The sequence below is a fragment of the Hypomesus transpacificus genome, chromosome 10 (assembly GCF_021917145.1).
Source record: "Hypomesus transpacificus isolate Combined female chromosome 10, fHypTra1, whole genome shotgun sequence".
NCBI lineage: Eukaryota > Metazoa > Chordata > Actinopteri > Osmeriformes > Osmeridae > Hypomesus > Hypomesus transpacificus.
Genome location: NC_061069.1, coordinates 7,086,291 through 7,100,485, shown reverse-complemented (window position 1 = coordinate 7,100,485; position 14,195 = coordinate 7,086,291). Strand labels below are relative to the sequence as shown.

Genomic DNA, 14,195 nt, shown 5'->3' with positions numbered 1-14,195 from the left:
AAACACATTTGTCTGGTGAACAGGCCAGCTTCTGTCTACAACAGCTTAATTCATGGTTTAAGCCATCTCTCCTCTTTTACAATGGAGCTGTCTGTTTCGTCATACAATTGCATCTTTCTTATGAAGTGAAAATCCCAAAACTTGACACCCGGCCCCTGCCATGCTCTCTTCATACAAACACCGTACACAAGTCTCAGGACAGAACTGAGGGAGTTTTTCTACACAGAATGACACAAGTGAAGTGCAGGGGACCCAGAGGGCCTCCAGGCAAAGTCTTCTTTCAAAAGGAATTCTCATCAACCCCAATCTCTACCTCCTGGATGGAGACTGAGCTTGTTGTGGTGTTGGAATGACAACCCCTCAGCTAATCACATAGCCAAAGCGGTTGTGTTGTTTTGTCAGTTGGAGTTTTTTTGCACACAGCTGCGGGGTGGTTTGTGCGTTCTTTTTGAGCTATTTTGACAAAAGGTTCATTCAACACAAAAGCTTGAAACCGTTAAACATTCTACAAATCCATAATGAGACAGACCGAATTGGAAGAAAACTGAAATAGAAACAAAAACAACAAAATAGATGCACACTTATACAATGTGATTGTAAACAGTGAACAACAGCTTGTCTTTTATCACAGACCCCAGCGGTCTTCAGACAACAATGGTAAACCCCGTTCACATGATGGAAACAAAAAATGGGCCTCATCTGTCACCTGAAACCAACAGAGATTTGAGAAACATGGTGTATCTAACTGTACCATTTGGAAAAAAAGATGTCTAGACCACTATGTTGCATTATGCATCCCTTTGAGACAAGGGGAAATGTTTTACATTTTTCAATATGTTTTGAAGTTCGAGAAGATGTCTTCACAAATGCTCCCTGTCATTTACACATACTTCTGCACGGTTGTAATCCAATAACTCAAGCAATAATCATAACTGCATTTTAAATCTGGAAACACATCTAAATCTCTCTTGATCTATTTGTTAAACATTTTTTTCTGAGAGTTTGATATCAACATAAGTCACAGTCTGAAATCAAATGAATTAGATACTGTTAACATTCGGTAGTGTGATTTATTCAGTGAGTGGCACATTCCTATTTCATGTTGTCATCTTAGTAGCTGCTGAAAGAGATGTGTCTGTAGCTGGGAATGTTGGTGTCCCTCAATCGTAATTACAGGGCAGAAGGAATAATCCTGTGAACAGCAAACCAAGAAAAATGGTTGCTGTTAAAGAACAACCAGTCATAGATTAGCATCTTTATTTATCTAATCATGAACTGAAAAGACACAGGGTCTGAGGACAAGTGGCCTAATTCACTTTTTGCTTCTTATCTTTTAATGGGGTTTTACCAAAGTGGATTCGGCTTCGTAAATCAGTATTTAATTTATGGGATTAAATATGTAAAGTAGAAATGAATGTTGTTGGAAATAAATCGAAATGCAGCTTAATCGAATTTCATTTGGTAGTTTAGAGTTGGTTAGTTTGTCTGTTCAGCTATTTGCTTTCAGTTAGTCATAAAAAAATGCCACCAACTCTACAAAGGGGCAAAATGAATTACTCATTTTGAGACAGAATTATATTTCAGTGAGCTCAGTTAGACAACTAGATGGTTGAATTGAGTGTGGGTCATTTCAATTTTAGGTTTGTCAATTAATGTAGTAAATTAATACAATTCAGTGAACTTGTTTTCCAACATCTGAATGTCAAATCAAATACAGAACAGACCAAAGCATTTCTTTTTGACCAAGTGACCAAAGTGACACCAAACTCTCAAAATGACCTTGTTAAAAGAACTTGCATCATATCAATCTGTCAACACGGCCAATCCATGTGAGAGTGCCTGCATGACCAAAGGCAGCCCATTGTCATGTCAGTCCTTCTGTCTGCAATATTGAGAAAGGAGACAGGTATAGATTTAGTTCAATCCTGTCTGACCTTGTAGAAGTGGTGAAGAGGAAACCTTCCTGATTCCGGTGCGCTCCCTGGTGTGCTGTGAGCAATCATGTGCCGTGTGATGTGATAGGAGGGCAGCCTGAGAGCTGTGTGATGTGATAGGAGGGCAGCCTGAGAGCTGTGTGATGTGATAGGAGGGCAGCCTGAGAACTGTATGATGTGATAGGAGGGCAGCCTGAGAGCTCTGTCTATCCATATGTCTGAGAACAGATTCACCGCTCTGTAAATTATTCAGATGCTGCTCCCCACTCTCCCTCCAGGTTCCTTGGGTTGACCTGCTCGGAGCCATCAGCATCTCAGCTGGAGACGCATCAATTATTAACCCTAATAACTCCAGGAAAGGTAACCCCTGCAGCTCTCTGTCTTCTTTCTGTCTGCCTCTCTATTTCTCAGACACACTCCCTTGGTGGCTTCATGTTCACCAATGAAAAGTCACAAGTACTAGAGGTGAAATCAATCATCCCCAGCAGTCCTATTGATTTCTGGAATAGGCATGGCGATGGTCGGACTCTCTTTGGTGAGGAATTTTTTAGAGTCATAATAATAATAAGTCAATAATAATGACTTGAACGTGAAAGTGTACTTTGCACTCTCCATTGTGCTATTACAACCTTGGTGAGGTATGTGCAGCATTTCAGGCATCATACAGACAATGTAGCACATGACACAAAGACTGGGTCCTTCAGAGGACATCATCTTCCCATTCACATTCCCTGTGACTGTTTTCTCTTCCAATCCAAGTCATCCTGTGGTCTACACTGTAATCCACACACACACACAAAACATACCACAGACTTTTTAAACCATCCCCCAAACTAAAACCTGTAGGATTGTCTTTGGAGCTTTATAATATAGTGCTGTTGACCTACAACATTTCCATGTGGAACTCTAAGCCAGTCTTACCCTGTCATTTCTTTCCATTTAATCTTTTATCTAACAAACTTCCCTGCTCGGAAATGGTACAAAACAAATGTCTGAGCAAGACTTGTAAATACACATTCGTGTTTATTACCAATTAGACTATTGACTTAGACTTTTAACATAGACTCTTGTTTAAAACATTCATTTTTTTACAATCCCGTTTTTCTTTGTTAAAGAAAAAACTGATCCTATTCCATAGTGACAACTGTACAAAGACAGCATAATAGATTGATAATTTAAAAAGTGGTGTTTTTTACTTTAGTCAATGCAAATTAAAGGACAACAAAAGGAAAAATCAAGTGTACATTCACAATGTTCTTTTTTTCTTCATACATTGAGCTCAGTGATGATCAGTAACGACAGCATTTCTGTACATGCACTAAAGTGCTAGTTCAAAAGGCATGCAAATATGTGACAGATATTTGTACAACTGCCTTCCAAATATGCATACGGTTATTCAGTTGTAGTTGTCCCTTATCTAAGTGTTTGTACAGTTTAACATTCATTTGAACATAGAAATAAATAAACACATCAACATCTTAATTGACATCATGTGTCTCTGCTTCCGTAGAAAGAGTCTTGTCTCCTCAAGATACAACTGAATACTCTTCATTCAAGCTTCAAAGGCTGGGAAAAGCAATTAAGGTAACATGTTCAACATACGAAAATAGCATAAATATGGATTGTTGGCAGAATAAACTAGTGCATTGTACTAAATGTCCAAATAAACAAAAAGAAAGATAACGTGTAAACAGACAAAAACTGTGTAAACCTTTATGTTTGGACAAGTACAGGATCAGATCTATAGTTTTCCTTTAGAGTATCCTGAAAAATAGTTGTACAGTAATTGAAATACACTTCCTCCATACATGTATTGCATACATATATACACACATACGGGCCTATGAATAACTGTGTGTACAGGCACCTCTTATGGATTTGTTGTTGTTGTTGTCATTGTTGTTACAGTACATTCCAGGTTCTTCACAAATAAAGTTCTGGGTTCTTTGTCCTCATTGGTCAGCTGGTGCTACTGAGTCTCAACCCCTCCCTGTCCCTCCTGAGTCTTCCCAAGTGGGATCTGAGGTAAGGGGTCTGTTTAGGCTCCGACAGGAGAGCAGGTAGAGGAGGAGACACGTCAGAGGAGGACCTGGCGGTCATGCTGGAGGGTTGTCCACTCCTGGCTCCTCTAGCTCCAGTATTGTCTTACTGGTCCCTGTTAGGGGGAAGGTGAACCTCCGCTCTACGCCCTCAGACCACCGGGGGGAGGAGGAGGGGGAGTGGGCCGCCCAGCGGGAGGGAGGGCGGCGGTTGGCAGGTCGAGCAGGTCTCAGGAAGCAGGACTCCAGGGGCGGGGCCACAGGAGAGCGTGGGAGGTCCTTCCAAGGAGAAGATTCCGTGTTAGATAAGAGGAGACAGAGACATCTTGAATTCAATCAACCATTTTACCCTTTTTAACCATTTTTAAGACAGTAGATGCATATATTAAAATAAAATACAAATATTTATCGAGATGAAAGATAAGAAACAAAAGTGAAACAGAGGACAGGAACATAACCAATTCTTATGATGAGAAAAATCAATAGGAACATAAATAATGGACCAAAGCACAATAAGATGTGACAGAACATAGTAGATGAGGCAGTGTCATTCTGTCCCTCACATAGTGATGTCACAGTGTGACTGGGTGAACGATCACACGGCAAACACTCACTCCATCGCTCTGGTTTAAAATTAGTTCATTTTCTCCAGGCATCAGATTTCATTGGAGGGTTGGGGGAAATCAAATCTAGTTCCTCTAAAAATACTCAACAGTTACAGTAACAGTAGCGAGGGAGGATTGGCTTGAGAAAGCTGGAACTTGGAGAATGTAAAGACAGAAAAAAGAAAAATGTGTTCTAGACAAATGACCTGCAGTGATGAAGCCTTTGTTTCCAATTTTAAACAAGCAATAACTGTTAATACCAAGTGATGTCATTAAGTGTCAAAATCCATGCACCATTCATGTGGACTACTACGAGACAACATCCAGTTAGATATCCCTCTGAAAACAGCACATGACCAAACCATGATGCTGCTTTCATCTCCCTGATTAACCCCTAGCTACGCATGCAGCCATGTAAAGTCTAAAACACTTAAACATTCAGTTAACCCATTTCACAACAGCCCACAGAGGTGAGATCAGTAAAGGCAGACGAGGAATGGGAGGTGTTAGCTGAGTCTTCACCAGTCTGGCTGGAAGGTTTGTTAGTGTGTGAGGAGGAGGAGGAGGAGGGTTGGGGTAAGAACTGTAAAAGGGGAGGAGAAAAGCATACACTGTAGCCACATACACGCTATGCGAGAAACCTTACAGTCTGTACATTAGCACACACAGAGACAGAGCAGCCAGTGGAACCTACTAGAAACAGTGGGGTCATGTTAGAGGTGGAAAGTCTGGCGATGCACACCACCCCTGAAAGGACAACCACCTTTCATGAGGAGTGTGCTGCTCCAAATGGGAAAGCTTGTCCTAAAGAGTCATCTGCCTTTGTGATACTTTTTATTTTATTTGAAAAGTTTTTATTTTCCCATTACCATTCAAATATCTTTTCGAAGATATTGATACACTTGCATCATAAAAAATGTATGAAATATGGTAAGAATCCCTAGCGCACACAAATGAGTGACTCTTTGGGTCTCGTAAGCTGAGTTTGTGATCTTGAAAAGAAGATGATCAATACACAATAAATCAAGCATGCATTAAAACATTAACACAAACAAATGTATGACCATCACAACGAAACACATTTAGACCACCCTCTATGGCTTCACACACTGTCTGTTGTCATCCTGTGAGGCATGCACTGATGAGGGGGTGACGTGAGAGTTCCATGTGACCTGTGAGCCCACACCTGAGGGTCAAAGGTCATATAGGACAAGAGGAAGAGGAACTTACATCACGGAGACAAGCAGAACTAGAGTCCCCAGGGAGCAGTTAGTATGACAGTGTGGTTCTAGATTAGAACAAACAGACCGTGATAGAAAGAGAAAGAGCAAGATGGAGAGAGAGAGAGCCCAGAGAAGAGGAGGAAGAGGAGGAGAGGGGAAGAGAGTTAGAAATGTTTATCAGCGGGATAGAGAAGGGAGAAGAGAGGAAAACAGGATAAGGCCGGTATCTTACAGACAGGGAAAGTCAATGAGCTTTAAGGCCATTGACCACAGCTGGCGGGCCACACACAAGGCAAGAAATCTACTGTGGTCCCCTTCACTGTTAACGTTAGAAGAAAGAAAAATGGTGACCTCACCTATTAAAGAGAATCAATTCAATTCATTTCCATCCCCCTTCTGAATGCTCACGTCGATTGTTCAGGAGAATCACAATCTTTCTGCTCTCCAACTAATCAAAGGCTAAACTCAAACAACCCTTTCACACCCATGCAACCCTAATCCAGACTAATCTAATCCCACACTGCCATCAGACCAGACGGAGAAGCAGCCCAGCCACAGCTCTCTTTACATTCAAACATCGACATACTGTCATAATATAATGTCATGTTTTCATTGAGCAAATGTTTTTATCAGAAGCGAAATGCAGCACAGGGGGATCTGAACCTATAGCCTCTTGAGCTGTAGACAAGTGGTCTAAAAACGGGTTCCACATACTCTTTAAATGTGCTGTACCATAAAGACCCCTTATTATTATTATGATAGCACATGACTCTAAACCCGCTTGCTGGACAACCTAATCCATCTATTGACTTCTTCTTTAAAGGAACAATGCAAGATTAAACCCGACACTATTTATCTCAGTCCAACCATAGAAGGTCCCTCTATCCTGGTAATGCATGTGCTGCATAACTCGTAACGTTCCTCCATCAATCAATCAGCACAAGAAAAACGATTAGCTACGTGGGTCCGTCCAGGCGTTCATCCATCATCGGTCATCAATAACCCCAGTGATTCTACGAGGTCAGCTGAACGGGAGGTGGGTGATAGCCGTAGAATGATAGTCATAGAAGGAGCAACGGTAAGAGTTCCAGCTATGGTTAGCACTCTATCGTGTGCACAGAGAGAGAGAAAAAAAGATATAGAGTGTACTGTAAGGAAAAACGTGATAAAAAAATATGATAACGTTACCAGAGGTCACTCAATGTTTTCGATCTGAGAAAACAAACATGAGGATGGGGTTACGCTTCACACATTGACACTACCTTGCTGTGGATAAGGTTAGAATCTGGTACGTTGGTTTAAGAAACTCTTTCAGCCCATTGGATGTCTCTAACCAATACTTGAAGCATTTTGAATATTTGGCTCAAACATGAAGTATTTTACCTCTATACATCCAGCTTGTCCCCTGTCTGGCTCTCCCTGCTTGGCATCTCTGCTGAGGCTGCCGCCCTGGAGCTTCTTGTCCTCCTTGAAGCTCTGCTCCAGCAGCTTTTTGTTGAGGATGCGCGCCGTGTTCTCTGCCAGCGTGTAGCCCGGCGGGGCCGACAGGTCCTGGCGCACGCTCACCACCTCGGGGGTCCTCTCCCCCTGCGCCTCCACAACCAGCTGCACGGGGCTGGGGGAGCGGCCCCTCACTGTCCTCAGGAACTCCTGCACTGCCCCCAGGGACCTGGCCTCTGCGGGGCCCCCGGGACCACCAGGAGGGCCGGGTTCAGCTGGCCTGGAACGGCTAGGGGACTTGCTGAACTTTGGCGGTGGGTCGTAGGCCACCGGCGTGTGGTCGATGATGTTGAAGAGACTGGAGAGGCCGTCGTTGATGCTGGTGTGGACGGGGCTGTCTCTGGTGGTGGTGGAGCGTGCCCAGGCGGACTCGCTGTTGCCCTTCTGGGGGGTGGTGGGGGTGGGCGAGCGTGCGGCCGTGGGCAGGTCTGCCTTGCTGGAGGTGGAGAGCTTGCGCTGGAGCTTGGGGGAGCCCCACTTGGGGGAACAGCAGGGCCTCTCAAACTTGTTCTGGACCACGGGGGAGTACTGGATCTTCCTCAGGCTGCGGGAGGGCGAGGAGATGGGCGTGGAGCCGCCTCCCTTGGGCGTCAGGCAGCGGTGGGGGCTGCTGGTCAGGTTCCTCAGCACGTCCGTCTGCAGGCCCACGCTGATGGTCTGGGTGGTCTGGGTGCCCCGCGTGGTGAAGCCGTTGGTCTGGCACGCCGTGTCGCGCACCTGCCGCGTCTCCGGCCGCTCGGGGCCCGGGCTGGAGCGGATGGCGTTCCGCACGGAGTACGCCACCTCCTTCATGTCGTCGCTCAGGTTTCGAGATAGCTGCAGCTCCAGGGAGGAGGCGTAGCTCACTGTGGGGCACAGCGGGGGGCGGTCTGCAGGGGGCCGCAGACCCCCGGCCTCCAGGAGCTCTTTGTGATGCCGGGGGAGCTCACAGGGCCACCTCCCACTGCCAAACACCTCATCGGGCCCCCCTGCCCCAGGCTCGCTCGCGCCTCTGCCTTTCGTGCCTTTAGCGTAGAGGAAGTCCGACTCGGGGGTCGCAGGACGGTGGGCGGTGCCTGGTCTGGTGGGGCTGTGGAGGACGTGGACGCCGTGGTGGTCGCCCCCCGCAGCCCCCGCTCCATTACCACGGATGGGGGACCTCTGGCAGTGCTCGGGGCTGCTCAGGGTGTTGGTGGTCAGGGTGGCGCTGGTGGTGAGGAACCAGGAGGCTGGCTGGAATGGATCCAAAGGAGGCTCTCCCATCCGGCCCTCCCCGGGCCTCTCTCCCCAGGCCTCCAGGGCAGAGGAGGAGGGAGCAGAGGGGAAGTCCCAGCCCTTGCTGTTAAACTCTTCAATGTACTTGAGGTCGTCAGGGGACAAAGGAGGGGTGACGTCGTCCTGGCCTCTGTCACCGTGGCGACTCTTATCAGGGAGGAAGGGAGAACTGTCCATCAGGCGCTGGAAATCACTCATGGAGCAGACAGACTTGGCCCTGTGTGGAGACACGAGAGAGACAGCAGCTTTACAGCTGGGTCATCACACAGAGACGTGTGAATATTATTAGGTTCTACTATTGTGGTGCTCTCTCCCCACATTACAGATATGAGACTGACTGTGATCAGCTCTGGATACAGTATGTCACAAGGCTTTTGTCTGGTCGAATAAAGAAACTGAAACAGATGTTAAATCATGTCTGCTTTCAAAGTGCATAGTAATACATTTCATGAGGGATCAGGATCACTTTAAACCAATTGAATAATTCAACGGCAGGTTGAGTTTACTTAGATTACAGCCCCTCCAAAACAAGAAGCTTTCACAAAGATCCCCAGGGAGTTTCAAGTCACTTCTAGCCATAACCAACACAAGCCAACCTTTTACCCAAAGGAGTCCCACAGTATGTACTGGGGGCATTGTACTACAGCCCCAAATGCTATATTACACTTAATATCACATAATCAATACTCAGATCACAAAGTTGCTGTATGAATAATGATGGCCACACTCACCTGAGGAGGCTTCCAGAGCCTATATCTTCCTCCTCAAAGGCAGACTGAGCCTCCATGTCTGATATCTCATTAAGGGCCTGCTCAGAGGATCAAACACAAACACCATTACAGCCAAACGCTGGACAATCCTCCCTGCAGTCCAGCAGTGTAACAGACCAAGCCTCACCTCTTTCACGCAGGGGAACCTCTTCTCACTCTCCAGTCTGGAGGGTAGGGGGACCTCCAGGTCCCCACTCAGGAGGTCCAGCGACAGAGCATCCAGGAAGAGGTTCTCCGTCGGCCCTTTCAGCCTCACCACAGCCCCCTGCTCCCCCAGCACGGCCTCCGAGTCCGAGTGGGATCGCGTGGGGAGGACAGGGGCAGGGCCGGTGGCCAGACAGGGGGAGCGAGGGGAGTGGGGTGACCGGGGGGGCTTACAGGGGCTGTCCTGGGGGGAGAACAGGCCCCTGTGGCCCACCCCATCTTTGACATCGGCGGGTGAGCCCTCGGTGCGGCGGACATTCACCTCTCTCTGTAACTGTGAGAGAGAACAGACCAGAGGAGAGGTAGGAGGGACAGGAAGGGTAGACGGTTAACAATTGTCTTCATTATTCTCTTCACAATCTTGAAATGCCATAACGCTCTTGTGAATGTGCATTCTAAGGTACGGTTGGTTCATCAGCAGTTGGCTGTATTAATTCTACATTCAAAGGGAGCTCGTCTACCAAAGAATCCTTTCAGCGGATCTCACTCTGCCATGAGCATCCTTAATCATCTTCCTCCCTCTTCAACGATCAGCGAAAAGTCCTAGACTGAGCCGAACTGCTACTCATTCATCATCATTATTATTAATTATGATTGTCTGCCTGTGAGCTGTGACCGTGAGAACGAACACGTCAAAACATGCTGACATTTGCCTCGGGGCTCTCCATCTCTGTCCCCTCTCCTGAGTGTCTCACCCTGTCCATCTTGCGATGCATGTCCCTCATGCTGCCATCCCACTCCTGCCTCTCGCGGTCGAAGCGCTCCAGGAGCTCGGCCCTCTCCCGGCCCCACCTCTTCTCGCTGTGCTGCAGCTTCCAGCGCAGGTCCAGGGAGGTGCTGTGGCTGTCGGCCAGGAGGCGACGGTGCTCCTCCCTCTCCTGCTGGAAGGCCCAGTCAGGCTCTCCTCCTCCTCCTCCTCCGTCCCCGCCCCGAGCTCCAGCTCCGCCCTGGGCCTCCCCTCTCACCTCCCCCCGTGCCTCCTCCAGCTAGTAAGACACGACAGGCAGCAAATCACATATCAGTACAGCGAATGCTGACTAACAGTAAAGTAAAGCATCATTGTCACACAACCCATCATGTTCAGGAAGTGCCTGATGAGATAAGAATTCTGATCTTGTTAACAAATGCATTTTCATTAATACTCGGAATAGGAGCTGGTTTTCCGTTCCCAAATTTGTACTTCAAACTACATGTACTCGTGGGGGAAGCCTGAACTCCAGTTTTGGGTGTACTGCAGATACTTCAAAGGACTGGAGCGAGATAGGGAAGTCGTTGAGGTCTCCCTTCTCCTTTGCAGTGTAGACAGCTTTGTTATCTGCACGCTGCCTTTGATCACACAACGTCATAGTACAAAGCAGAGCTAGCAACATGTATCTGCCTCTCACACTGGGGGAAATGTGCATCCCAAAGTCTTGAAACCTCCTTAGTTTACATAATTCTAATAAATCTAATAAATCTAATATCCCTTCAAAAGGGGCTTTTAACAGTCATTTAATTCCATACTCAGATTTACTTTACATGTGTGTAGCTTCTTTTAATAGCATGTGATGACAAAATGTCAAAGTCAGTATGGAGCTGTGTAAATATAGAGAGATATTTTGGAAGCTACACCGTATCAGTGACCAACAGGAAAGCCCACATGGGTTGTCAGACAAGCAGGCCATGTCATCTAAAAAACAGGTTTTAAAGCACAATATATCATTTAATAAGTAACTACGGATAAAAAAAATGTCAAGTCGATTTACTGTTGCTATATATGAACTATATATGATCCCAGAAAATATTGTAAGAGGATTCAAATATATACTGTATATAGGAGAATAATGTAAATGAGAACACTCTGCTCGGAGTAAAAATATGAGCTTCCACACCACACATGCAGTAGTCTACAAACACGAGGAAAAACAGTGCAGATCCCAAATGTTGCTGCATCTGACCCTAATCAGTGACATGTTGTACTTTTCAAGCTAGCCATGCTGGAGATCGATGTAGGACTGGCAGGAGCCATAACCCTGTCTGTCTCCTGTTCACCATCATGGTGTTTTATACCAATTTGAAGCGTTAGTTCTGTTCTAGCCTCTTGGGGGTCCCTAACCCTTCAAGGCAGGCAGCAGGACATGACATCATACGCACCTGTGCAACGTGGCACTGCATCTCTGCCCACTTCACCTCCCAGGAGGCCTTCTCGTTGGCGTAGGTCTGCTGCAGCTGGCACCGTCTGGTCTCCTCCTCCCTCAGCTCAGTCCGGAACTCCTCCAGCAACATCCGCAGGGCATGCAGCACCCGCCGGTTCTCCCCCACCTACGGGGGGGGGAGGGGAGAGGGGGAGAGGAGGAAGAGTACGGAATCCATGTCACATTCACAGTTGACACATTCGAGCTGCCATGCCGATATTCTCCATGGAACAGGTGATCTAAACAATTCTTGTTTTGTTCTCCTGCCTGCCAGTATTTGCCGGTTGAAGAAGTGTAGTTATGTTCTGAAAGTGCTCCTGAAAACTCTCAGCTTCTTGCATCGTCTATGCTGAGAGCCCTGAGCCAACAATAGACCCTGACAAAGGCTTTGTGTAACACAGAAGTGATGTGTGTACAACATACAGCCAGGTAATGGCCAAGGGAAGAAGAGACACTTTGTGTGTTGAGGCTGTGTGAGACCAGCCAACAAGGAGGTCAAACTAGAAACAACCAACACTCCAACCACATGGAGCTCATGAAATAATATCCAAACAATTATTCAATTAAAAAATATTCCAAAGATAGAATTATCTTCTGCTAGCTAGGGTTTATCTTCAGTGCTACTCTAGTTTTCTAAAGTGTGAACAAATGCTTAGTGAGTTTTCCCCCACATACAACATTCTAAAAATAGCCTACCTGGCAGGTATACCTGTTAATACACAAATGCGATATTGTTTGTGCTGAAACAAAAATGCCAGATCACTTTACAAACCAGTTTCTTAAAGTTAGGGAAAATCTAAACGCTGGACAAAACAGAGCACTAAGAGCTACTGAATAATGCATGTCTGCCAGAGTACTGTTAGAGCACACATTCCTTTAACTGGAACAAAACTGTACCACATGAATTTGAACGAACTGCTCTGTCTCCTTTGTGTCTGACAGTGGATACATGTTTTCATGTCAACATGCAAAGTTATGCTCTCATAACAATTGCTATCCAGCTATCTAGGTCGTCGTTCTCATTTGCATACTGTGCTAAGTAGTTACGATGAATGGCTGCCAAAAACACACTCAAAAATGAGTAAGATGCTTCGGAAGGGAAATCTTTTAGGCTTTGGGTCAAATACAAATGACAGTTTAAAGCTCAGTCTACCAGCCTGGACACAGACACGGCTCTCTACCTGTCTCTGGTGCTGCAGATGTTCAGGGGAATGGAGCACAACCATAGGTCCCTGGTCTGGGGTGTCCCCTGGGGTCTGAGGGATGCAGGACCTCTCCTCTCTCTCCATCTCCCCCTCCCCTTGCTCCATGATCATTGCCAGCTCTGGAATGTTCTCCAACTTCTCATACTGGAACAGATAGAACAGAACTCAGAGACAGTGCAACATCATCTTCCTCAGGAACAAAGGCCTTAAAGACATAGTCGATCCAGTACATGTCGACACTATACGTCTACTGGAATAAGGTTCAGTATATTCAGATACCATACGAGTACATGCATGTGCATCAAAGTGTTGTCGGAGACACATCCCACCACACGCTAGGCTAGCGTTAGCGGCCAAGCGGCAGCCTGCTGACCTCAGAGTGCGCGGCCTCGTCCCCGGGGTCGGCCCGGCGGCCCAGCCTCCAGTGCGTGAGGATCCAGCGCAGCTTCATGTAGAAGAGGATGGTGTTGTGGCGAAACAGGCCCACCTCGTGCTGCAGCAGGGCTCTCTCCTGGAGCCAGGGAGCCTCACGGGGCTGCTGCAGCCCCTGCAGCTCCAGACCCCCCCGACGCACCTCCAGACGCCTCCGCTCCTCCTCCTGGGGGGGGGGGGGGGGGAGGGAGGGATGGGAGGGGGGGGGGAGGGAGGGGGGTAGGGTTGGACATATGATCAACAACTACAACTGCAGCGATGGAGATGAGTGAATGGATATTGTCCTATGAATACAATAAAACTGTTCTGCTTTCTGTTTGCTCGGTGCTTAAATAACGAGTGTAACATTGTCTGATTGGGCTGGTTTTCCCGCTCCAATCCTAGGGAGCCTCTTCAAAGCCTGTTTGTCACAGAAAGCTTGATGTTCTCAGATTTGAAAAACCTTAACAATAAGGGTTCCACGGTTGTCCCTACCTGTGTCATAGGACCAAAGATGACCTCTCGGTCGTCCGGCCCAGCTCTCAGCCTGCGTTCATGATCCAGACGGAACTGGGCCTCAGCGCCAGCCGTGTCGCGGAGCTGAACCCACAAGCCCAAAACCCAACACACAGTTCATGTCAGGGGCTCTGGAGAAAAGCTGTTTTCCTGGGGTTTCTAGGCCAACATCAATTGCTATTACATGCAACAGGATGAGAAACATTAGCTTAATATATTCATTCATTACTACGGGCACTATTCACTCACCAGATGGAACCTGTCTCCTGCATTCTTGTAAGGGTAAAAATTGTTGACTAAATATCTTATATCACATGAAACGATCATTTCTATAATGCCATGACAGTTAGGCGTTAGGGC

General features: G+C 46.8%; 1 protein-coding gene across 2 annotated transcripts in view; it reads right to left on the bottom strand.

Annotated features, from left to right (window-relative positions):
• Positions 1 to 2,943: 2,943 nt before the first annotated feature.
• LOC124472953 (microtubule cross-linking factor 1) overlaps positions 2,944 to 14,195 on the bottom strand; it is a 32,060-nt gene continuing 20,808 nt past the window's right edge. The window contains exons 6-15 of one of the 2 annotated variants that reach the window (XM_047028140.1): positions 13,815 to 13,919; positions 13,282 to 13,506; positions 12,885 to 13,052; positions 11,663 to 11,830; positions 10,225 to 10,515; positions 9,453 to 9,803; positions 9,287 to 9,363; positions 7,185 to 8,808; positions 6,990 to 7,013; positions 4,166 to 4,252 (exon numbers count right to left, since the gene is read on the bottom strand). In XM_047028140.1, the coding sequence (XP_046884096.1) occupies positions 6,996 to 7,013; positions 7,185 to 8,808; positions 9,287 to 9,363; positions 9,453 to 9,803; positions 10,225 to 10,515; positions 11,663 to 11,830; positions 12,885 to 13,052; positions 13,282 to 13,506; positions 13,815 to 13,919 (3,027 nt within the window). In that variant the 3' untranslated portion in view covers positions 4,166 to 4,252; positions 6,990 to 6,995. Of the gene's footprint in view, positions 4,253 to 6,989; positions 7,014 to 7,184; positions 8,809 to 9,286; positions 9,364 to 9,452; positions 9,804 to 10,224; positions 10,516 to 11,662; positions 11,831 to 12,884; positions 13,053 to 13,281; positions 13,507 to 13,814; positions 13,920 to 14,195 lie in introns of both variants that reach the window. The other variant, XM_047028139.1, reaches the window with a different exon arrangement.